Raw genomic sequence first — 26124 nt, 5'->3', positions numbered from 1 at the left:
TCTTGCAAGGAATTATCTTCTTGGATGTCACATAATTTCTCTTTAAAACTCATTCGAGTAGGGTGTCTACACTATCCAATACAAGAGAATATGATACTTGCATTCAAGACTTGGATAGGTGTAGACGGGTTCTAATTTTGATTCAGGAAGTTATGCGACGTGTCTACATACAGGATGTGTTGTCGTCTGTATGAACATGCACACAATATTGTAATACCACAGGTGTTCGGCGCGTTGATTGGTCACTACACCCGGGCCAACTAACTCCCCCCCCCCCCTCACCCACTCTACAACCCTCCTTCCTCTCAAAAACAGGTAAACTGCAGTATTTTTCATTTTAAACATGTTTTAATATTTGGTATATAGTTTTATATGATGTTTTCATTGAACAATTATTACAAATAATAATATAGTTTGATCATATTTATATGCGCAATACAAAAAAATATTCATTCATTTCGAATAAACTGCCGTTTAGTCGGGTAATTTTGACAAAAACACAGCGGTCAGGTCTCTGTCGAGTTACACTTTCGGTGACTTCGAGATGACATATCTTCGTAAAACTTGAAATGATTGTAATGACAGCTTAAATTCCTTTAAGAGTAATCAATTCCCTACTATTTGGTACCAAAATATTGAAAATTGGTGAAAAATGTTGGAGTTATGGAGTTCATATTAAGATGAGTGCTGAAAAATGAGCGGCGAGTTGCATACCTTTACTAAATATATATGTATGTATCTTTTTGTTTCGTGTGTGTGGAATGAAGGTAATTGAATTAAAAATTTAAACCAATTATTAAAACATGTTTTAAATGAAAAATACTGCAGTTTACATGGTTTTGAGAGGTAGGAGGGTTACGACCCTTTACGACCCTTTTTACGACCCTTTTCGACTTAGAACTTATGTTTAAGTTTGCGTACTACCTCAAATGATCCATCGAGAACAACTATACTCATCTTGCAATATCGTGTAGAATTAAATGAATTTGAATGTAATTTCTTTTGTAATAAAGCCCAAGAAAAAATGTTTGCCTTATACATTTTGCATTTTCTCCACTTATAGAAAATAACATTAACTGTGTGTCGGCATCGCAGAATCCTGAAGTCGAGAAGAATACTTTTTAGATGATATGTGTCAATCGGAACACCTCGGCTATTATACAAAATAACCTTATCGGTGTGTGGAGTTCCAGAGACCTTTAAAATCCAAATAAATGTATATTTGTCAATCCCAGGACATATACGTATGGTATATATAAAAAACTTAATATAAGCCGTTTTGAAAAAAAATCATATTTCAAAGTCTATTATATATACATGTATATTATTATATGATTTTTTTTTTCAAAACGGCTTATATAAAGTTTTTTTTTAAGTATATTATCATAAGTATACGTCCTGGGATTGACAAATTTACATTTGGATTTTAAAGGCGTTTTGAGCTCCACGCCCCTAGTGTCTGGTTTTTTAGCTCACCTGTCACAAAGTGACAGGGTGAGCTTTAGTGATCGCTTTTCGTCCGGCGTCCGTCGGTAAACTTTTGCTTTAAATGACATCTCCTCATTAACCACTAAGCCAATTTCAGGAACAGGAATGTTCCTTTGGTGGTCACCTTTAAAAATTGTTCAAAGAATTTAATTCCATGCAGAACTCCATGGCAACCAAAAGAAAAAACTTTAAACATCTTCTTCTAAAAATCCCAAAGAGCTAGAGTTTAGATATTTGGCATGAAACATCTTCTAGTGAGTGTCTACCAAGTTTGTTCAAATAAAAGCCCTGGGGTCAAAATTGGCCCCGCCCCAGGGGGTCATTGATTTTCCCTATATGCATATAGTAAAAACTTAAAAAATCTTCTTCTAAAAAACCCAAAGAGCTAGAGCTTAGATATTTGGCATGAAACATGTTCTAATGGATGTTTACCAAGTTTGTTCAAATAAAAGCCCTGGGGTCAAAATTGGCCCCGTCACAGGGGGTCATTGATTTTCCCTATATGCATATAGTAAAAACTTAAAAAAAGTTCTTTTAAAGAACCCAAAGAGCTAGAGCTAAGATATTTAGCATGAAACATCTTCTTATGGATGTCTACCAAGTTTGTTCAAATAAAAGCCCTGGGGTCAAAATTGGCCCGCCCCAGGGGGTCATTGATTTTCCCTATAATTATGCATATAGTAAAAACTTAAAAAAATCTTCTTTTAAAGAACCCAAAGAGCTAGAGCTAAGATATTTAGCATGAAACATGTTCTAATGGATGTCTACCAAGTTTGTTCAAATAAGAGCCCTGGGGTCAAAATTGGCCCCGCCCCGGGGGTCATTGATTTTCCTTATATGTGTATAGCAAAAACTTAAAAAATCTTCTTTGAAAAAAACCAAATAGCTAGAGTTTAGATACTAAGCATGAAACATCTTCTAGTGAGTGTCTACCAAGTTTGTTCAAATAAAAGCCCTGGGGTCAAAATAGGCCCCGCCCCGGGGGTCATTCCTTTTCCTTATATGTGTTATACAAAAACTTTAAAAAATCTTCTTTGAAAAAACTCAAATAGCTAGAGTTTAGATATTAAGCACGAAGCATCTTCTAGTGTGTGTCTACAAAGTTTGTTCAAATAAAAGCCCTGGGGTCAAAATTGGCCCCGCCCCGGCTGACATTGATTTTCCTTATATGTGTATAGCAAAAACTTAAAAGTCTTCTTTGAAAAAACCCGAATAGCTAGAGTTTAGATATTAAGCATGAAACATTTTCTAGTAAGTGTCTTTTGTTTGTTTGTTTGTTTCATTTTACGCCTTTTCCCAACAGTATTTCAGTCATATAGGCGGGTAGTTTCCTAACCATCGTTCCTGGAGAGTTACACCAGTACTAGACTACCTTCCTCCGCGCTAAACTACCAAAGCATCTCCCGGGGATCGAACCCACGCCAGAGAGGTAACTGGATTAGAAGTCATCGACTCTAACCCCTCGACCACGGAGGCGGTTAGTAAGTGTCTACAAAGATTGTTCAAATAAAAGCCATTGGTTCAAATTGCGCTGCCCCAGGTGTGTCATTGTTTTTAACTATATGTGTAAAGAAAAAAACTTGACCAGCTAGACCTTGGATGTTAAGCATGAAATATCTTCTAATGGGTGTCTACCAAGTTTGTTCAAATAAAAGCCCTTGGGTTTAAACTGGCTCCGCTCCGGGGGCCTATATACAGGTGAGCGACTCCAGGGCCATCATGGCCCACTTGTTGTTTTAAATATAGCTGTGCCTTTTTCTTCAAAGTTTGACGGAAAGTGACGAGATGTTGCGATTTGATGTACGTAACGTAGAGATATTTTTACAGAGATGTTTTCATGGCCATTTCTTGAATAAGTGTATAAATAATGTCTTTTTGGCTTATTCGTCAATTCTTAATTTTATTTACAATAAACAGATAGCAAATGTGAAAAGTTGATGTGATCATTTTTTGTTTCATTTTGAGCTCACTATTCGTAAAATAACCGTACGCATCGGCGTCGGCGTAACCATCTGTGTTAAAAGTTTGCGTACCACCTCAAATATTTTTAAAGTCCATTGATATATAGTTTTGAAACTTTGCACACTTGTTCGCTATATTGCCCCCAACTTGTACACAGGTTACGTAGCAAGCCTTTTTGACAAAATTACGCCCATTTTTCGACTTAAAGTTTATGTTTGCGTTCAAAATGATCCATCGACATATGGCATTGAGACTTTGCACACTTGTTCAACATCATAATCTCAACATATACTGGAGGGTGCCACTGTCTCAATCTTGTTCCATTCCTATCAAACACCAAGAATAGTCGAGCACGCTGTCCTACTGACAGCTTGCGTGGTTTAAAGTCAAACATACATTGCAGAGGTTGTATCACGACTTTGCAGCTTGACTTAGTAAAAAGACCTGTTAGGGGCTTTCTTGCATTATCTGTCATAACGTTTTGTTAGCAACTTGATAGCTTCTTCACATGACAGATATCAGTCCGACTTGAGTGTACGGTCGCCCATACGGGCTTTCCGGCGGCGACCTTAAATAAACGCATTAAAAATAAATAAGATAGGGGTCCGTACTCTCAGTGCCTGAAAGGGCGGATGGATCCTTATTATACTTAGAACACACACACATAAAATAACCCGAAAATGTGTAGTTTGTTAGATATGTGTATTTGAGAATAAGTGTTAAAGATTAGTTTAAAAATCTTCAGGCACTCATTTTTTTCACGTATTTTCTTCAATATAAATCGGCAAAAAGTTAAAATAATTGTGATGTTCGTTTATGATGTATGCAATATTCTCTTAATCCCGAGCTTGAGCATTTAGAATAGCAATGCGGATGATGCCTTTACATTTGAATTAAATGCATGCAGCATATCACAAGATACACAAGGATAATATTTCTACACAAAAAGTAGGTAGTGTTAGTTAAAAAATTTACTTACTTAACAATTGATAAATGGTAATTTGGAATAAATTTTTATCAAAAGTGTGATTCTTTTTCCGGTGTAACATAATTAAACATGTAAATGTTATAAAATGGGAAACAGTGTAGCTATAGTGTCTTGTTTATTATGTTAATTTAAATATGAAAAGACAAGTATGTTGAGAAATTTGAATGGACTCAGTTCCACCCAAATCACCGATACTTAAGAGTGTAGGTCAACAAAATTTCTTTTGATTTGGAATAGGTTCCCCCCCCCATAAAAACCATAAAAATACCATTTGTAAATTTCCATACATAGGGGCCTCATAATTTTCTTAGTTATAGTATTCAGTTAAATATATACATGTATATAGCTTTTAAAGTTTAGATATTATAACAAACAAATACTGTTTTTTTAAACATTTTTCTACATTATGCTAATCTAATCTTGTTATAAATACCAACATACAACAGTTCAACAGTAACTTTACAAATATCACAGTAAAACTGACATGAAAATAATATCATAAACAATAAATTCATTTTAAAAGTAACATGATAAATTATCTACTAACAGTTCAGGAAAAATTTTATATTTTACACTTATAATTATAATAACCCAAGTAAAAAAATTAAATACATGTTAAACATAACATGTAAAAATTTAAAAACAAAATAAAAACAAATCACATAACATATGTAATATAGTATTGATGATCTTTCTTATAAATTGAGTTTCAGTTTCAAAAGCAGTCAAAATCAGGAAGATGTAATTTTATAACAAGTTTACTTTTATCAAAAAAAAAAAACAACAACAATACACAGTGATGATGATACAAGATGATAGAACACCAAATAAATAAATGATATCTTACTTCGCATATAAAATATCATTTGAATGGAGACTATCTTATTTCCTATGATAAAAACCTAAATATTTGTCAAAAGTCTTTAATCAAGGAAGTTACAACAAGACCACCTTAACATGAATGACAAACATTTGACAAGATTACATCAGACACTTTAATAATCCTGCACAAAGGCAAACAAATTAATAAAAGCAGTTCAATTTCTTAAAACAAGAGGGCCATGATGGCCCTGAGGTCGCTCACCTGTACATAGGCCCCCCAACCCCCCCCCCAACATGCAGGGCCAATTTAACCCAAGGGCTTTTATTTGCACAAACTTGGAAGACACCCATCAGAAGATGTTTCATGTTAAACATCTAAGCTCTAGTTCATTTGGCTTTTTAAAAGAAGATTTTTTTTCAGTTTTTACTATACACATATAGTTAAAAACAATGACACCCCTGGGGCCGGGCCAGTTTTGACCCCAGGGCTTTTATTTGAACAAACCTTGTAGACACTTGCTAGAAGATGTTTCATGCTTAATATCTAAACTCTAGCTATTTGGGTTTTTTCAAAGAAGATTTAAAGTTTTTGCTAAACACATATAAAGAAAATCATTGACCCCCGGGGCGGGGCCAATTTTGATCCCAGGTCTTTTATTTGAACAAACTTTGTAGACACTCACTAGAAGATGTTTCATGCTTAATATCTTAACTCTAGCTATTTGGGTTTTTTCAAAGAAGATTTTTTAAGTTTTTGCTATACACATATAAGGAAAATCAATGACCCCCGGGGCAGTGCCAATTTTGACCCCAGGGCTTTTATTTGAACAAACTTGGTAGACACCTATTAGAACATGTTTGATGCTCAATATCTTAGCCATAGCTCTTTGAGTTCTTTAAAAGAAGACTTTTTAAGTTTTTACTCATAATATGCATATAGGGAAAATCAATGACCCCCCGGGGCGGAGCCAATTTTGACCCCAGGGCTTTTATTTGAACAAACTTGGTAGACACCCATTAGAACATGTTTCATGCTAAATATCTTAGCTCTAGCTCTTTGGGTTCTTTAAAAGAAGATTTTTTAAGTTTTTACTATATGCATATAGGGAAAATCAATCACCCCCGGGGCGGGGCCAATTTTGACCCCAGGGCTTTTATTTGAACAAACTTGGTAGACACTCACTAGAAGATGTTTCATGCCAAATATCTAAGCTCTAGCTCTTTGAGTTCTTTAAAAGAAGATTTTTTAAGTTTTTACTATATACATATAGGGAAAATCAATGACCTCCCGTGGCGGGGCCAATTTTGACCCCAGGGCTTTTATTTGAACAAACTTGGTAGACACCCATTAGAACATGTTTCATGCTAAATATCTTAGCTCTAGCTCTTTGGGTTCTTTAAAAGAAGATTTTTTAAGTTTTTACTATATGCATATAGGGAAAATCAATGACCCCCCGGGGCGGGGCCAATTTTGACCCCAGGGCTTTTATTTGAACAAACTTGGTAGACACCCATTAGAAGATGTTTCATGCTAAATATCTTAGCTCTAGCTCTTTGGGTTCTTTTAAAGAAGATTTTTTAAGTTTTTACTATATGCATATAGGGAAAATCAATGACCCCCTGGGGCGGGGCCAATTTTGACCCCAGGGCTTTTATTTGAACAAACTTGGTAGACACTCATTAGAAGATGTTTCATGCTAAATATCTTAGCTCTAGCTCTTTGGGTTCTTTTAAAGAAGATTTTTTAAGTTTTTACTATATGCATATAGGGAAAATCAATGACCCCCCGGGGCGGGGCCAATTTTGACCCCAGGGCTTTTATTTGAACAAACTTGGTAGACACTCACTAGAAGATGTTTCATGCCAAATATCTAAGCTCTAGCTCTTATGGTTTTTTAAAAGAAGATATTTAAAGTTTTTTCTTTCGGTTGCCATGGCAACCAGAGTTCTGCATTGAATTAAATTCTTTGAACAATTTTTAAAGGTGACCACCAAAGGAACATTCCTGCGAAGTTTGGATGAAATTGGCTTAGTGGTTTATGAGGAGATGTCATTTAAAGTAAAAGTTTACGGACGGACGGACGGACGGACGGACGACGGACGGACGACGGACGGACGGACGCCGGACGAAAAGCGATCACAAAAGCTCACCCTGTCACTTTGTGACAGGTGAGCTAAAAAGGAAAATGGTGGAGATTTGGGCCGATCACTGCCAAAATTGAAACTGAAGCCAGTGGTACTACCCTGGTCCTCATTCCCACCATCACCAAACATAGATAAGAAATTTCCTCCCTCTGAGCTGCAGGGTTGGCTTCCTCCTTTTACACCACTGTTATCGCCAAAGCCGAAATTGAAACCACTCGGCGAGTCATTATCATTATTACAGGCACCAAACAAGGAGAAACTTGGACTTTCTGTAATCTTTGAACAGTCTCCGCTGCCAAAGTTGAACGCATAACCTGGCGATTTACATTCGCTTGTATCTAGAAAGATAAAACTTGATCCTATAATGACATTTATGTCAGCAATATACATGTATAATTATTCATATCTGTAGATATACTTACACCCACAAAATTTTTAAAGCAAATATTGAGGTTTTTAAAGCAAATATTTAATAAGATAAGGTACTGATTATCAACAATAATGACTTCAAACAATATATTTATCTTTTAAGAGATGAAAACAATATACATTTGTATGACCATTGTGAAAATCTAGAAAAGTTACATTGTAACATTGAATTACCATTTTCAGACTGGTTCAATAACAAAAAAGCCTACCATTGCTACTTCCAAAGGCACCAAAGAAATTGAAAGCAGACTGTACTTCTGTATCACTGACTGGTTTTGTATTCTGATCATTGTTCTGTCCTGCTCGGTAAAATTAATATTTTTTCAAAAATTCATTTTTTTTTTATTATTATTATACGAGTGTAAATAAAAATACCCAGCTTTAGATCTCTGACAGTGTCTATTCTTCTGACAGTGTCTATTCTAGGAGGGGAGATTCACCCATATTTTTGAGAATTTCCCCCTATTTTTTCAGAGGCAGGGGGAAAATTTTACATAGAGAAAGAAGGAAAAAAATCAACAAATGTAATAAATTCTCACTTTTCGATAAAAATCCCCCCTGTTATTCAAATCCTAGAATAGACACTGTGATCTCAATTTAAAATCTTAATCTGTGCCCTCTTCTGACTCAAGAAATTGTTACTAGGTGTTAGAAAAAATTGTTACCAAAACTAGGGCCAACTGTATGTCATAAGTTTTGCCTTTTAAAAAATTTTGGGCAATAGCATTTGAGTGTTAAGAGGTTGACATGAAAAACAATTACGTTACTAGCCAACGAGTATTATGTTCATTCTATGTAAGTTTTCACGTACTATAACTAACAACTACTGATTATTCTGCATTCAACTTCTTTTCTCAGCTAACTGTAACTGAGATTTGATTATTTAATGCTGTCTTAATAATATCTTTATAAATTAGATTCTTGCCAATATCTTTCTTCTTGTTCAAAAAGGATATACATATTTTAGATATTCAAACTATATACGAGAACAAACCTTTGGTACTCGCTGCATTAGTATGATCTCCACTTCCATCATATGGTGTTGTCAATGTTGAATTAGCCTAGTAAGAAATAAGAGAAATTTTGTAAACCATATTGATCTGATATATCAATTACAAGGGCTATATGTACATCTTTTATGACTAACAAGAGATTTTGAGGTTTGGTTTAACAGACTTTTCAGTAAATTTTTACCACCACAAAGTTTTTACCATTAGGATAAACAATCAGCTATGTAATTTTCATAATGTATTGTGTGGTGACTAAGGTTGATCAACATATTTATTAACCAATCATGTACTGCTTTACAGATCACAATTTCTCCATATAGCATTAACAGGTCACATGACCCTCCATGCCTCAAAAATTAATTGCATTCCAATATGCTTATGCATTAAACTACATATGTCTGTACTTTTAATCAAATAAACAACCATACCTGACCAAATAATGGAAATTGCATGTTTTCACTGCCCACATCCTGACAATTTCCTTCCATCTGAAAATTACAAAACATATATTTTAAACATGGAATAACTTAAAATATTTCAGCATATTCTAAAGCAAAACTGTCGAACATAAAAGTATTAACCTTCTTTGTAATGCATTAAAAATACATTTAATACTATTCAAACGTTTTTTTCTTCTAGAAATGTACCTATAGCATATGAAGTAACACATATTCCTATTGGCCCAGATGGTTTATCATATAACATTTTCAAATGCAGAGAAAAAAAATCAATTTATTAATTTTAACAATAATGTATAACTTTGGCACAAACAGCATCAGTCTGATTTAAACTTATTATAAATATATGGTGCAAAACAAAATACATGTATCACAAAGGAGTAAAAGATCTGTAACAATGCTGCTTGTACGTGTAATGATTCTAAGAAAAATGTATTTAACATGTTATTCTCGCTAACAATCAATTATGTTTTTTTACTTTTTTTATACCATTTTTTTGTCAAACAGACTAAATGAAAAAATATGCATATAAATAAATGTGATTTATTATTATAGTATCTACATGTAAGTTATCAACTTTTTATAACAACTAATGTGCCATTGACTACAGCAATGACCTCATCTCTGGTCTTTTACTTGCTTACTTAGTTCAACATATAGAGCATCAGATTTGAAATCCAGAGATGACTGGATTGATCCTTGGGGTAAGATGAAATTTCTATGCAGGAACCAAAATTGATTAGCCTTTTCCACCGGTATTTTTGTCAGGGCAGTTACAGAAACTCAGTAAGTAATTAGGATTAACATTATTAATAGATACAGTTTAACAACAAAATTTTAATATTCAAAAATATTCTGTTTACAGTTTTTGTTAAATTATCTTTAACACCAAAAATATCTGTACCTTTAACCTAAAGAAGTTTTGATTTAAAAGGGATTTTAGTATTAAAATACCAAAAATTGACCAACAATATAAAACCTGGTGAGACAGCACATATGTGCAGACTGGCCTGACTTTATACTGGATGCAAAAGCTAAACACTTTCAGTCTTAACAGCTTAACATCAAAGAACATAACTTTACCTCAGCAAATGCTCGTTTGGCAGGATAAAAATTTGGATGAGCAGGTGATTTCTTCATGTCTGCCAGTTTTTTCTGATGTTTCTCCAGATCAAATGGACTGAATGTTTCCTCTTTTAGACTTCCTTCGTCTACAATTTCTATTTGTGCATAAACGAACATGAAAATTATTTAACTCTTGTAAAACAACAATGATGAAATAGACATGTACTCACTTCTAAAAATGATATTCCCTTTTGCTGATTCAAGAATTATGAAAATTACTATTTCAATCTAGTATCACATATAAACAAAGCACACCGTTTCCACTTCATTTTCTTATCATTACTCATCATTCTGTTTCATGACTTTTGAGTTAAAGGAAAGACCTAACTAGCAAAGTCTGGTATTTATTCAGGAACTGATTTACTTTCCGTTCACACTCTTTTTACTAAAATCCTTTGTTTTCTTTTCTTTTTATACAAACTTATACAGTATAAAAGATAATCTATAAACTACCAATTCCTGGAAAATGTCAACACTAAATTTATCACATGAAAATTAACCTAATCACCTGGTGTTACAGGTTTGACTGGACTTTTATCAAGACTGGAAATCTCATTTGAACTCTCTGGTGCATCTTTTACTTTCATATAATCTGTAAAAGACAAGAAATAATATTGACTCTGTGAGCAAGAACAATCCTGTTTGTCTATTGATGGGTATGAATACTGTAATTTGTGAATTATAAAATCTCAAATGACTCTAAGGTTTAGAAAAACATTGAAATAGGTTGATAGACTTATTATCATGAAAGTATAAAATTCCATACATCCCTTGAACATTATTCTGGTATATCTTGTTTGAATTACTGACCTCTTATTAGCTTTATGAATGGCCATTAACAATCATGTTATAGTTTTTGTCTGTTTGCCAACTTTAACACTTTTTTGGTCATTACACTGCCATCAGTCCACTTAACCAGCTCTCCGGTAACAAACCACAAATTACCAATTTCTCACGAAGTAAGTAACCCACTACACGATTTCTGAATCAGCCAAGGGAGACAAATGACCATAAAATTCAACATCTAAGATCAATTGTCACAGTGAAACTTTGTGTTGCCAAAAGATCAAATCATTGAACCCAGATTGATTAATCTCAGTCTATAGAGCTTGTTCTACAAGGGCCGTTAAAACACTATGTATATATATATATATATTAAAAATGTGGATATCTTTAAACTATTAATCAGTTATTCACATGTAAAATGTCGGTACATACATGTGCTTGTTCCATCAGGCTGTGGTATTTTCACACCAATCTGCGGTGTACCTGTTACATTTGGTGCTGACACTGTCACTGTTGCTTCCTTTATATAATTATATAACAATAATACATATTAACATGTAGAGTACAGAATGTACATGCATAATGAATCTAAGTTCTAACTTTATAAGACTTTCTTAATATCTAATTAATAAATATCTCAATTTCTATCAAGATTTTTATCAGTTTATTGTTAATAACAATGTATCATATGGAAACAATTCTGATAAAAAACAAATTCAATTTCTAAACAAATTCAATTTCTATCAGTTAGCTAGAGAAAATAAACTTGCAAAAAGTTGATTGTTAAGTCTCATTTTAAGTCTCATTTTATAGGTAAAATTCTGTTCTGAGAGTAAATAGGATTTTTAGCCATGTTTTTATTGAGACTTAAACCGCTGTAAGAAAGCAAACTAGAAATGTGTCATCATGCCATGGATGCCCCCGCATGCAGCCAAAAGTTCAGATGTTATAATATTTAGTTCCAAATTTGTTTGCACAAATTATTTTTTTCATTTTAAGTTCAAAGCCCTTAAAACTTTTTCAATGTTAAACCAAACCATTTTTATACAATGTTGAAGGCACTGAAATTATTTAGTCTTAACCTTTTGTAAATTGCATATTGCATATTTGAGGCCAAAATAATGGCTACATACATAGCTGAAACTGAAAATTCAAAATGTTTCCCAACATTCAGGAAAGATAAGTTTGTCCAAAATCATTGAACCACGACCAAATTCAAACTTAAACTGATTATTCCTAAGATGTATCTATATGATAAATTTGAGTTGAATGTGTACAACCATTGGGGAGATAATGAAGGGAAACTTAAAATTTCTGATTTTTTTTCAAAGTTCAAGAGGGATAACTCTGTCAGCTATCATCAAACCATGACCAAATTCAAAATTGACCAATGCATTCTTATGACATATCCATATCTTTGAGTTGAATATGTACAACTGTAGGGGAGATAATGAATCGGAACTGAAAATTTCCTTTTTTTCAAAGTTGAGATGAATATGTAACACAGTGTTGGGGAGATAATGAACAGAAATTGTAAATTTCATATTATTTTCAAAGAGAAAGGGGCATTACTCTGCCAAAAATCATTGAACCATGACAAAATTTGAACTTGGCCTGCACATTCCATTGACATATCCATATGTCAAATTTGAGTTGAATGTGTAATACTGTTGGGGACATAATAACGGAAAATGAAAATTTCATATTATTTTCATAGTAAAAGGGGCATAAATCTGCCAACAATCATCGAACCATGACCAAATTCAAACTTGGCCTGGGCATTCCTTTGACGTATCCATATGTCAAGTTTGAGTTAAATGTGTTGTACCGTTAGGGAGATAATGAACGGTTCATATTATTTTCAAAGCAAGAGGCTTAACTCTGCCAAAAATCATCGAACCATGACCAAATTCAAACTTGACCTGTATTTTCTCATGACATATCCATATGTTAAGTTTGAGTTGAATGTGTGCAACAGTTACCAAGATAATGAACAGAAAAGGATGATGACAGAATGACGGAACAAGGTAACACTATATGCCCCGGCCATTAAAAAAATTGTCTACACTACCTAATATACCTAATAAACTACATGTATGTTATTTTCAGAAGGATAAAATTCTAAAACATCTATTAATGATTTTATTTGATTAAAAAAAGCTAAATACCTGGTCTTGTCGAGTGGCATGTGGAGATATGCTAGTTTGCATATGTGGTGATATGCTAGTTTGCACATGTGGTGATTTGCTAGTTTGTACATGTGGTGATTTGCTAGTTTGTGTATGTGGTGATACACTAGTTTGCATATGTGGTGATACTAGTTTGCATATGTGGTGATATGCTAGTTTGCACATGTGGTGCTATGCTAGTCTGCATATGTGCTGATACACTAGTTTGCATATGTGGTGGTATGCTAGTCTGCATATGTTGTGATATGCTAGTTTGCATATGTGGTGATATGCTAGTTTGCATATGTAGTGGTATGCCAGTCTGCATATGTGGTGATACACTAGTTTGCATATGTGGTGATATGTTAGTTTGCATATGTGGTGATACGCTAGTCTGCATATGTGGTGATATGCTAGTCTGGGTATGTGGTGATATGCTAGTATGCAAGTTTCTGTCTGTTGTATCAGGACCTAATTTAGACTGAGTTTGCCTCTGGCGTATTTCATCAGGTGTTTCCGGCCCAGATTTCAGATGACTCCCTGGACCAGTAGAACTAAAAGAACAACAAAATACATAATATAAAATGGTTTGTTCATGTTTCCCCACCTTGAAAAAAAGAATACAATTCAATACACTGTGACCTTTACTCTAAATTACATTTTACACAATAATAAAAGGATGATACAGAAGAACATCTAGGACAGGGTGGCAAGTATGAAGGTTTTAATTTAATGATAAAATGCTTTCTGTCCATTAAAACCTTCACCAGGCATGCTAATATCAATCAACAACATGATTTAATAAACCTTGATGATGAACTTATGCAGTTTAAAGACATTTACATTTCAAAGAGCAAGTCAAACATAAAATTAACAAGACTGCATTGGTAAATATGCTAGCATTTTAATTTGAATGAAGATGCTATGGATAAAATTAAGTTACACTTGAAATCTACATGCTTAAGTCAGAAAAATCTTTAACATTTTTAATGGGTTTTTATTCCATTTTACCTATGAGATGGAAGAGAAGTTTGATTTCTTGCTGTCTGCTGCAGTATATGTTGATGCTGTGAAGGTAACTGAAGTGGAGATCTTTGAACGACTTGTGGAGACTGAAGTCTTACTGGTGGAGAGGTAAGTTGTAGTGGAGAGCGAACAGCACTTGGTATGCTTGTTTGAACAAATCTTTGAGTATGGTTGTCAGCTTAAACAAAAAGTCCTTTGAAACTTTATTACACTATACTATAACTGTAAAATCTACATATTAACTATCATTTAAGTTGAAAAAATCAAATCTGCCCTTAAATTTGATTCTTTTGCTTTTTCAGGTCATTTTAAGGGCAGGTAACTCATATAAATGTCTGACAAATCTATCTTTTTTTTTACTATTCGTTTAAGCTTCATGGTTGCCATGCAAAATTTCACTGAATTCCATCTACATTTGTTAAGTAGACACTGAAAATACTTTGAAAATAGGTCATTTTTATGAAAATTGGCATAGGTTTAGATAAATGAGAACAAATAAACTATCCACTTTTTACCAAGTTTTGAAATTCAAAAAAAATAAGGCCTTGCAAACTTTCATTGTTGATTATCTGCCCTCGGAATAAGCAAAATTTTCAAATTCAAGGACAGATTTGTTTTCACTTTTAATATTTCTGCTTTATCATTTTTATATATTAAAATATTACCCCATATGCCTTTGCTCTCATATCCTAAGTAACAGCAAAAAAATCAATTACAGACAACATGCTTAAACTTATCATATCCAGGATTCAAAGTTTACATATTACAAGCCAAAAAAAAATATGTATGTAATAAACACTTAAAAAATTCATGAAATTTAAACATGTTACCAGATATGCCAGGCAGTCTGTTGGGCACAGACAACTGTGGTGGTCTCTGTAACTGGGAAGAGACTGACATTCTTACTGGCTGTAGCACTGGTAATCTGCTTTGTCCAAATGTATGTCTGCAAGTATCATAATAATATATGTCTGAGATAATACTTAGTCCTATGATGCTTTGATACTCAATATTAAAATTTCTCAAACTAAACATACAATGAGGAAGTGAAGTTAAAGGGCTAGAAAATTACAACATCATGAAATGCTATATAAGCCATCATTATATTACATCATGTACATCTGAACATCTACTCCAAGCTTTTTATTTATTGTATTTCACAACAACAACAAAAATCCAGCCTTTAAACTTTGGACAAAATTGGTAGGGTAGAGATACTGTGTAATAAGATACCTTCTGTAGGCCAAAATTTTGCAGAGTAATATTTTCAACTAATTGGCTAGGTTAAATATCCACTAATTTAATAGTCCCATTAATTTTATACAACACAAAGAATATCATTCATATTGTGAAAATTTTCAATTCTGTTAATTTAATTTAATCCCTCACGAAAATTTCTGACAATACCTTAACATATTTACCTAGGTGACTGAACAACTGGACTTGAAGCTGCATGGTAACTTCTGGGAACTGGTGACGGCTGAGGTCTTAAGGAGTGTGATCCTTGAACAATCTTGCCTGGTGGTACATACAATTGTGGTGTAGATGGTCTTGCCTGGGTAACAGACACAGGTTGGTATGAAGGTCTGTTTAGTGTAACACTGGGTCTGAGGCTTGGATCTACACTAGGTCTGAGGTTCGGATCTGATGGTCTAAACTGAGAGGTAGGTCTGACAACAACTTGAGGAATATGGGGTCTGTAACCAGGAAATGGTGACCTGGAGTTGGCCCCATCACATGTCTGCTGAAAAAATGAAATCAAAATCTAAAGCACTTTCTTTCACAAACTCTTAGTAAAATTACTTTTGTATCATTCTTAAGTCACAAAAACTATCATGAATAAGATAACAAAGTCTAAATATATATTCTTGTTTTTGTTTTTTACTTTTATGAGCAAATATAAATGACAAATCAATTTCACATATGAATCTAATGATACTTTATTTTACCAAGTTTGCAAGCCTTTGGCTGGTCAATAGATTTGGTCTCAGTGCACTAGGCTGATTTGATGTAATTGACTGAGGTTGTTTTTGAGAAGACTGGTTCTGTACTTTAGATAATTGTTGTTGTTGTTGCTGCTGCTGTTGTTGTTGCTGCTGCTGCTGTTGTTGTTGCTGCTGTTGTCTATCCCATTGGATATGCACTGTTTCTAAGTGAGTAAAACAAATCAATGTTCATTAAACAAAATAATGCTGAAAACAAGCAAACAAACCATTTTTGAAATTGTTTATTCTTTAATCATTTGTTTTCAATGGTTTCGGAATAGTTGCATATATATTGGATTTTACTTACCTCCATTTTGTCATTAGTGTGTACATCTGAAGATAAAACTAAATATTTGCATTTAAACAGGAATATAGCATAATTTTTATGACACTGATGAATTTCAAAGTTCTTTTATTTCAGAATTATAAATGATACCTGGACCCTTTGTTTTGTAAGCAACAAATGGGAGCTGTGCATCTTGACTTATAGACTGTATGCCTGGTAACCTAAGATTAGCTTCAGGTGTGTTCTGACTAGTGGCTGGCAACCTGCATTGCACTTCACTATTTTCTACCTCAGAATGACAGGTTTCCTGTGCCAGAACAGCATGTTGATCAGAACTCTCATCTACACCAGTTGCTTGTCTCTTGTTATAGAATTATAAAATATTTTTATCACATCTATTTATTTGAGTTAATAAATTTACAAATATTTAATTCTTATCTAACAATTATAATCAGTGCTGGTGGCAATTAATATTACCCATGTAACCAGTGCAGATCAAAATCAGCTGACACATCTGTGCTGCCTGCCAGATCATGGTCTGCACTGTCTGCTATTCAGTCAGTAAATATTTTGAACTTTCCCTAAGAATGATAAATGGATATGTCTAGATTGACAGATGGACATGTCCATTCAAGATTTTTCGTGTCGGTGGTAAAGGTTAAAGATAATAGTAGGAAATTGTTCCTGACCAATTCCTGAACATATAGCTTTTAAAACAATGACCCAAAAAGGTTCTACAATAGGTTCTGTATGAATGTTTGTATATTATAATTGTGCAGGCTCAATACTCAAGATGCTTAAAGAAAAGGGGATAGGTTATATAAGAAAAATCACACACTGAAATTAAGACAATCATTTTTTTTTTCATTCTAAGAAGAAAAGTTTGCTTTATTCCCCCATTAAAGTTATCCTCTTTCTTTTGGAGGAAAATACAACACCATCTTTTTTTTCAAAGGGGAAACAGCATATATTTAGGAGTAAGCTACAAGTAAAAAAAAACGTCACTAAGAGTATAATGATAAACCTGTTGATGTGATGTTTCAGAATGTTGAGACATTATTATATTTTCCTCTCGAAACTGGAGGTAAACTTGATCATGTGATACAACGTCTGTCTGCATGGCTTCAGATTCATCATCTCTATCTCCTAACATACTGAAATATCACAGACACACTAACATGTTTCATAATAACACATGTTTGTTCTTTAATTTCATCTTTCCTCTAAAGAACACATACAGCTACAATATTGAACTGCCTGCAAATTGCCAAATAATTGTTTGTATTGTGATTAAAATCCTGTAAAAAATTATGTTCATAAATTTCTCTGAATTTCCCATTAGCGGTGCATGGAAACCCTGAAAATAGCACAGAGGAATATTTTTTGTTTGGGAACATTTTATACTATCAAATTACTACATGTTAAAAACAAACTTATTTGAGAAAAGACAGTAAGATTAGGTAAAATTTGACTGTTCAATTTTTTAGTTTAAATATCTGACCAGTTTACAGCATTAACCTTAATGTAATCATCTAAAATAAATTCACTGAAATTTGCTTCTGAGATGTGTTTTGGTTAATGTACACATGCCATCAGTTGTTAAAAACCTAATTTACAAGCTTATTATTATGAACAAAGGCTATGTTTGATTTTTGTTTAAATTCAAAAACTTTTGAAATGGACTGGTTTAAGAATATATTCCAACATTTTAATCAATTCTTTATCTTACATATAAGCAAACACTTGGATAAGTGTGAGTGATACTGTGTCACAGATCTCATCCACTGGCAACAAAGCTTTATTTATTATCTTTTGAATATTTCTGATTACAAGTTAAATGTACCTGATCATTGGAGATTGGGTCTCTAGTTGAGTCTGTTGATCACTACTCTCCATTGACTCACCTCTCTCCTCACTGCTCTCCTTGTCAACCAGGTGCATATCTGTCAACTATATTGTATATCATATACGCTACTATAGTGTTCTTAATGTTTCATATGTAATTGTAAACACTATTACAAAGTATATTTCATATGAAAGTATTTGCTGATAAATACAATTCACACTTATATTTGAGTCTATTTTATTACAGCAACTACTGAAGAGCAAGAAACTGAAAAGTAACCATAAAATGTACAAGCACTAGTTCTTGAACTTTCATCCTTACCCTGCGTGAATCTAAAGTGAATAGCCTTTGCCACCAGTATAGAGCCAGGACAGCCTACACATCTGTGAAGTCTGACGAAGCTGAGATCTATATTATTGGCTGACAATCTTCAATCTATAATTTTGCTACGCCCAAAATTGGTAACAAACAGTTCAGAAATGAAAGCGGTACAAGTTCATTTAAAAAATTCAGCACGTTTCATTCACAAGTTTAGTTCAGATACAAATTAATTGAGAAACTAATGATGCTAGGGTTTCTTTCTATAAAAGAAACATTTGAAGTTTAGGCCTTGTAGTACATTATGACTATAACAAAGGCTGTCCATGCTTGACTATTCCCAGTGATTGACAGTAAGGAAAGGTGCATAACTCTGCAAAAAGGTAACACAGAGTTCAGGGACCTGTGTCCATCATGCATGATAATCACAGAGTTTCAACCCATTCTCTTCAGTAATATTGAAGATACCAACTGGTACGCAAAAACTTGCAACACTTATGCTGGGATAAGTACAAAAGCTCTCCTATCTTAGAATAGTCGAGATAAAAGCTGAAAATCACCTCTTTTGCATATTTATCAAATACAATCTGATTGATGTAGTGTATACCTTTTGTACATTTCTTTCATTAGTTTCATCACTGTCAGACTGTTCAATGTGCTGTGCTGTATGTTTCATTTCATTAAGCTCTGATCTTTTCCTCTCTATTTCTTGCTTGAGTTCAGATGTTGCAAGCCTCATTCTAGCTCTGAATGAATGATATTCAACAAAATATTCTCTAGTAATGCTGTTACCTTATTTACTTAATGGAGTTGAAATAATTGAATACACTTAATGAGTATTATATTCTATAAGCGGACCAATTTCATTAAAATCAGATCATTGTTTTTTTTTGTCTGTTACTCTTTTTACTGGGTATTTTTTTCATGTAAAGATATTATATCATTAATATAAGCTAATAATACACAAACTCCATGCCGGCTTAAAGTGCCTCCTACCTAGCAAGGGAAGTGGAGCGTCAGTTAGGATATGGTTTTTGATGAGATTGTAAGCGGACAAGATGCTCATTGAGCCAAAGAAAGGTATCCCAAATGACTCTGACTTTTTGAGTGTGATAAATTCATCACAAAAATTTTCAAGTATACTTTATATTATATAAGAATGTATGGACAAACAAAATATTGTGAATAAGTATTATATGTAATACATGAAATAGAGGCTAGAAATATTAAAGGCTTCTGTGCCATGGCCAAGTGATTTTTTTAATTTGTTGCCTTCAAATAAACCCCCCCCCCAACTTCACTCTTGGGACTTTGGATTTTTTCATATTAAGACGCTTCCCCAACTCACTTATTGAATGTTGTCAATTCTTCTGTCTATTGATTTCTAAAATAATGCACAGAGGGGCACTAGATGTCTTTCTCCTAAATAAATCAAAGCACAGAAGGCGCATAATTTGTTTGGGTCTCAGAATGTCAGAAAGGTGAAGGTTGTGAGATTTTAAACCAATAAGTAAGTAAGTAAGTAAATATTTTATTAATGTGTCATATGTAAACATACAAGCAATGAACAAACAAGACATGTATAAACAATAGTATACACCCGGCCCAATGGGCCTATAAGACACAAACAACATGAAGACAATAAATCTGAAAACACGTGAACAACATAAAAGGTATGTTTAGATAAAAAAAAAAGAAGAAAAAGAAGAAAGATCTTATTTATCTTCTAGCTCAAAAGAAATAATAGTTTAACCACAAGAAAGTACTGTAATAAGAAATTCAATGTTGTCAGTAAATATATTTGACAAATAAGAATCGAATGCCCAAAATTTACAAGTTACATTCAAGATTATTTATCATTTGAATACGTTGAATTATTATGACAGATTTTTCATAAAATATATGTATCACCTGTTTATAGAACCTTTCACTATGGTTTATCTCAATATCTTAGTATGATATGTTTTTGTATAGAGCCACCAATGCTTTCCAGCTTTTTAATTGTTGTTAATTGGCTATAAGACTAATTGCAACACTGATATTCAACTCAATGTTTATTTGACTTAAACAATTGAAAAAAGAATGAGCTGCTTTAAATGGGATTTGAACTCCAGACTTCTCGCTTCTTAAGAAAGCGTGCAAACCCTTCCGCCACAATGAAGTTATATGTTAACGGCCTGAAGAAAACCATATTATTCTAAATTAGGGTTTGTAACCCTTATTATTTCGACGCTAACTGTTGTTTAACACAGATGTAAAGAATCATGGAGCTTACTATAAGCATGTATATCTATAAAGAATAAAACAATATTAGAAATCTTCAACCATTCGGGAACTATTTTGCAAGAAAATTAATGCGCCCGTCATTTAACCATATTTACGCAGTGATCTCCCCTGAATTTTTCAGCGTTAGTGTACATATAAAGGGAAGTAACCGCTGCAAAAAAGCAGACTACTTTTGGCATTTGCAATTAACAGTTTCAGGGTCTGAAATTTCGATACCATTATTTATTTGGTCTGAAGACCCAAACAAATGAGCCGTGTCACGACAAAACCAACATAGTGGGTTTGCGACCAGCTTGGAACCAGACCAGCCTGCGCATCCGCGCAGTCTGATCAGGATCCGTGCTGTTCGCTATCAGTTTCTCTACATGTAATAGAGATGGTTAGCGAACAGCATGGATCCTGATCAGAATGCGCGGATGCGCAGGCTGGTCTGGATCCATGCTGGTCGCAAACCCATTATGTTGGTTTTGTCATGACCCGGCTCAAATAAAGATAGGGTATCATGACAGAGAATCCAATAAAAAACTTACAATGAAATGATGAATGCATTAGTTCCCATCTTGTATACCTCACCTTGACCTAGAAGAAAAGATATACAATTTTTACATACATGAAAAAAATATTGCTATAGACAGAGTTATATCAAAAGAGTCTAAAAAGTTATAAAAATTGAGTCTGGGAGAAGTTTAATTTAACATATATATGTCTATCTAAAACAACAACAAATGTAAGCTTTGTTATCCAATCCAGAAAACAATAAACAAGAGGGCAATGATTACCCTGAATTGCTCACCTGAGATACATTGCTACAAAAGCTCTAATTTCTAATTTCCATGTTGAAGTGTGTAATGAGGTCACATCGGGTTTGTCACTTTTTATCTTAGCTGTATAATTATTCAATTATTATAACGTAGGTGTCTGCTAAGAAATACCGCAAGGCAAATATATCTAAGCTCTTGGCATTGTAATTTCACACACAAGTAGACTTAAATGTAACAAATTCTTATTCAAGTTTACAAAAAATGTATATAACTCACACCCGAAAACTTTTGTAGATTTTCATATGCAGTATATCTAAGCTCTGGGCATTGTTCTTTCAGAAAAAAATATTTTCTAGACATTTTTAAGTAATGTGACCCTGAGGGCTGGGTCAATTTGACCCCAGTGGCATGACTTATATAGTTCATGTAGAGATCTACTGGGCAATGCTTTCAACATGCTACATGCCAAATATTTAAGCTCTTTGTATTGTAGTTTCAGAAAAAAAGAATTAAATGCATTTTCCTATACAAGTCTAGTAAACTTAAAGTGACCCCTATGGCATAACCAATTTTGGCACAAGAGCATGATAAATGTAAGTTTACAAGTTACAAGAAGATGGCATATGTCAAATATCTTAACTCTTTGCACTGTAGTTTCTGGAAAATGGATTTTTTAATACCTTTTCTGCATCAGACTAAGTAGGATCACTCCTGTGGATTTAATCAAAATCGATCAAGTGGTTTAGGAGATATTGTTTTAAGATATTGTGGATAATTGCCGAAGACAAACAACGGACATACTGCCATCAAAAAAGCTCATCTCTGAGTGAGCTAAAAAAAAAAGCCTAAAAGATGCCATTTTTATATAAACTTGTGTACAGTATTAAGAAATACATAATTATTTAATTTCATTGAAAATAAGCAATGTAAGAAATAAATAATAATTTAATTTCATTGAAAATAAGCAATGCTATGTGCTAGAATAACATGCGCATTTAGTGGTGCTAGATTATTTTTTCTTTTAAATGAACTGCTGTCAAAAGATACAAATTTCCTGTACCTTGTAACTGTTCTATTTTTTGTTTGGCATCTTGATTAGCAATCTCAGTTTCCTGGTTTCTTTTGGTTATTTCTTCTACCATAATTGTCTGTTTCTAATTTATGAATAAAAAATTTATAATAAGCAAGTTACTGTTTGTTGCCATGTCATACTGGTATCATTTAATTTGCTTAAACAATAACTTATTGAGACCTTGTTTCAACTTCTGTACAGAAACGATGACGTAAATAATAGGTGCCATATCTAAGTACTTAGTGATTATACTGGACTAAACAGTAAGCAGAAATGAATGATCTCAAAAATCAAAGATTTCCTGAAAACATTTTTAATGTTGGTTAAAATATAATGTGTTAGAGAAACTATAATGTCTGTGTAACAGTGATTACATATTTCTGTCAATTTGGATTGCAAGACAATCATTTTTGGTTACGCTTTTCTTACTGCTGTTCAGTCTGAGTCTTTTTTTTGCATAACATTCACAATAAATTCAGCAATACAGAAGTAACTTTCACTTGGTAATTTTTTTCTGTGGATTGGGAAAATAATATACTATTTTCAATAGGGAATATGACCGAATATCGTCTATAAAACAATAAAAAAAAAAGCCCTGTTGAATAACACCAGTACTCAGGTTAGATCAAGGAAACAACTAAAGTGAGGCTCACATAGGCTATAAACTTTCTTTTCAATCAAGCTTAGATAATTATATTATGTTAAAAATTAAACCTTTAATTCCACAGCGAGAGGTAATGATTCATACTTGTCATGATAAGTTGCCCAGATGTCTTTATATCTCTGTAAATGACAGTTGTGCTCCTGCCTGAAAAACAGTGAATGACTCGTGAATGATCATTGTTCCATTCATTTAATATCTTACATTTCATGTGAAGTTAGAACATGAATTTTTAAGATTAATGCTCTGAGAAACTGTTCAAAAATGGAGGAGACATCAAAATTATTTTGATTATTGCGCATTTTAAGATTGTTTTTTCTGATTATAAATTAGGAACTAAAAAAATTGCAATTTATAATTTTTAACATATCTGAAAGTTCAGTTTCGTTAATATATATTATTTGAATTTATGGAAATGAAGAGATTCATTCAGCTTAAACAACATAAAAATAGGCCCAGATTTGAAATACTGATTAAACTATATTATATATTTATTATGATATATATGAGAATAAAAGCAAAGATATCAAGATTTACTCTGAAGTTTGATTAAATTTTAAACAAATTTTAGCTAGTTGACTGTGATTGTAAAATTACTTATGTGCAAATGTTCTGCCCATTTAGACAAGCAAATAATATGACGTTAATATGCCTCTTTTTTATAGCAAACACTTTTGAACAGTAATAAAAAGCTGATTCAAATTTATATGCTTAAAAATATATACACTTATAAAGGCAAATTTAAGATTGATATTTAACTGACTTCTCTGCCTGTATTTTATGCTGCAGCATTTCCATCTTGCTGTCCATTGCAGCAACATGCTCTGTAAGCACATGATTTGTCTTTTTTAAACTGAAAGGTAAATAAATAGATGTATTCACAAAATCTTAATGAATAGTAGTAGCTTGATGTCTCATTTTATATATGGACACCGTATGTTAGAAACAAAGGAGAGGGGGGTCGGGGAGGTTACAATAACTGCTATACAGAGGGCCACTCTGCAAAAGTTTTACTGTACTATTATTAATTAAAAGCTTCACCTTTCTAGATTGTCCCTGTTCAGTGTGTACTGTTTGTGGCATTGTTTTGTATCTTCATCTAGCTGAGAAACTGCCTCTTGCAGTCGTTTAGTCTCTTCCTCTTTTAATTCAATTTCTTTCTTAAGACCTGAATGTAGTTATTGAGTAAAATGGCACTTGATTTAAAATAAAACTGAATAATTCATACAAAAGACAATTTTTAGAAGCACCTGAATATTTTTTTGATCTTTTATTCTTAATGAGTAAAAATATTTCAAATTTTTGAGATAATTATAATGTGTATTGTTAGCAACTTAACATGTTCCAGACAAATTAAAAAGAAGTATACTGAATGGAAATCAGCAAGATACAGTTCCAAATCACACTTACAATGATATTGTGACTACAGATTTAAAGGAGGAGTAAAACCTCGGGTATATTATTTCAGGCCTAAATTTTTACTGTCACAGGTGATAGCCAGTAACACGACAGCCAAATCTTCACAATCAGACATATTTGTATTCATCTTTCAGTGTACAAATATAGGGCAACTTGAAATTTATAATTTGGAAAGGTCTGATTCATCGACATTATCAGAATGTTACATTTAACCCTTTCGCTGCCAGAGGGTTATTTATTTATTGGTCACCTATTTGCCAAGTTTTCTAAGAAATTACTATATTATTAATAGATATTATTATTATTATTTGTTATTAGTATTATAATAATTATAGGTTTCCAAATCTGCTAGTATAATAATAATTATTGTCGATGGTATAATTATCTATATATTTATTATGATTATTATTATTATTATAATTATTATTATTATTATTATAGAAACGGCAAAAGCTGTCCATATGGCAAATACGCCGAAAATAATAGGGACGGCATATGCCGTCCCTATGGCAGTGAAAGGGTTAAATTGCAGACTTTCTTTTAATATACAGATAAAAAATAGACAGGAAAGATTTAAGAACAAACTTACTTTCAATGAGTTGATCTTCATGTTCTATCAGTTTTACATATTGCTGATTCTCAAACTCTGCAAATTCAATTATCATTCAATTAATCCTCTAAAATAAATATGAGCCGTGTCACGACAAAACCAACATAATGGGTTTGCAACCAGCATGGATCCCGACCAGCCTGCGCATCCGCGCAGTCTGATCAGGATCCATGCTGTTCGCTTACCAACTCTATTACAAGTAGAGAAAGTGATAGCGAACAGCATGGATCCTGATCAGACTGCGCGGATGCGCAGACTGGTCTGGATCCATGCTGGTCGCAAACCCACTATGTTGGTTTTGTCATGACGCGGCTAATATATAAAAGAAACACACCTAAACTTTTTTGAGGGAGTTGCAGATATGTTATTATGTGGCAAATTTGAGTTGTACTAATAAAAAATTAATAGAATTAAGTACACATTTTTAAAGAAAATTGCCAAAACCCCATAAGAAAAGAAATAATTATTGAGTT

At 33.1% G+C, this 26124-nt stretch overlaps 2 protein-coding genes across 3 annotated transcripts; both read right to left on the bottom strand.

The window, feature by feature from the left end:
- Window positions 1–5567: 5567 nt before the first annotated feature.
- LOC132747312 (uncharacterized) lies at window positions 5568–13513 on the bottom strand. The gene is made up of 8 exons (XM_060736661.1): window positions 13382–13513; window positions 11646–11733; window positions 10936–11019; window positions 10386–10522; window positions 9273–9332; window positions 8829–8895; window positions 8044–8133; window positions 5568–7743 (listed from the first exon to the last, which is right to left on the bottom strand). The coding sequence occupies exons 1-8, from the start codon at window positions 13421–13423 to the stop codon at window positions 7328–7330; spliced, it is 984 nt and encodes a 327-aa protein (XP_060592644.1). The 5' UTR covers window positions 13424–13513; the 3' UTR covers window positions 5568–7327.
- LOC132747311 (transcription factor SPT20 homolog) lies at window positions 13499–25687 on the bottom strand (the record flags this gene model as incomplete). 2 transcript variants are annotated; one of them, XM_060736659.1, is given in 15 exon segments in its annotated part: window positions 13499–13935; window positions 14393–14585; window positions 15238–15353; window positions 15829–16151; window positions 16357–16556; window positions 16829–17039; window positions 17703–17832; window positions 18522–18628; window positions 19450–19588; window positions 21659–21707; window positions 22950–23043; window positions 23676–23769; window positions 24386–24475; window positions 24664–24790; window positions 25631–25687. In XM_060736659.1, coding segments are annotated over 15 exon segments (2357 nt in total), but the record flags the coding sequence as incomplete, so codon positions are not given.
- Window positions 25688–26124: the final 437 nt, after the last annotated feature.

This window comes from Ruditapes philippinarum, unplaced genomic scaffold (assembly GCF_026571515.1).
Source record: "Ruditapes philippinarum isolate M1 unplaced genomic scaffold, ASM2657151v2 ctg5148_1_1_1_1, whole genome shotgun sequence".
In the NCBI taxonomy this organism is placed as follows: domain Eukaryota; kingdom Metazoa; phylum Mollusca; class Bivalvia; order Venerida; family Veneridae; genus Ruditapes; species Ruditapes philippinarum.
The sequence above is the reverse complement of the archived record's forward strand: the minus strand, read 5'-3'. Positions and strand labels throughout refer to the sequence as shown.

What these genes read in the sequence shown, in the direction of transcription:
- LOC132747312 (XM_060736661.1), bottom strand. Translation starts at nt 13,423, where the DNA reads ATGCAAACTAGCATATCTCCACATGCCACTCGACAAGACCAG. An exon ending in AGTCAAACCTGTAACACCAG is followed by an intron (nt 10,523 to 10,935) that starts GTGATTAGGTTA and finishes ATGCACAAATAG; the next exon opens with AAATTGTAGACGAAGGAAGT. An exon ending in CCAAACGAGCATTTGCTGAG is followed by an intron (nt 9,333 to 10,385) that starts GTAAAGTTATGT and finishes TGTAATTTTCAG; the next exon opens with ATGGAAGGAAATTGTCAGGA.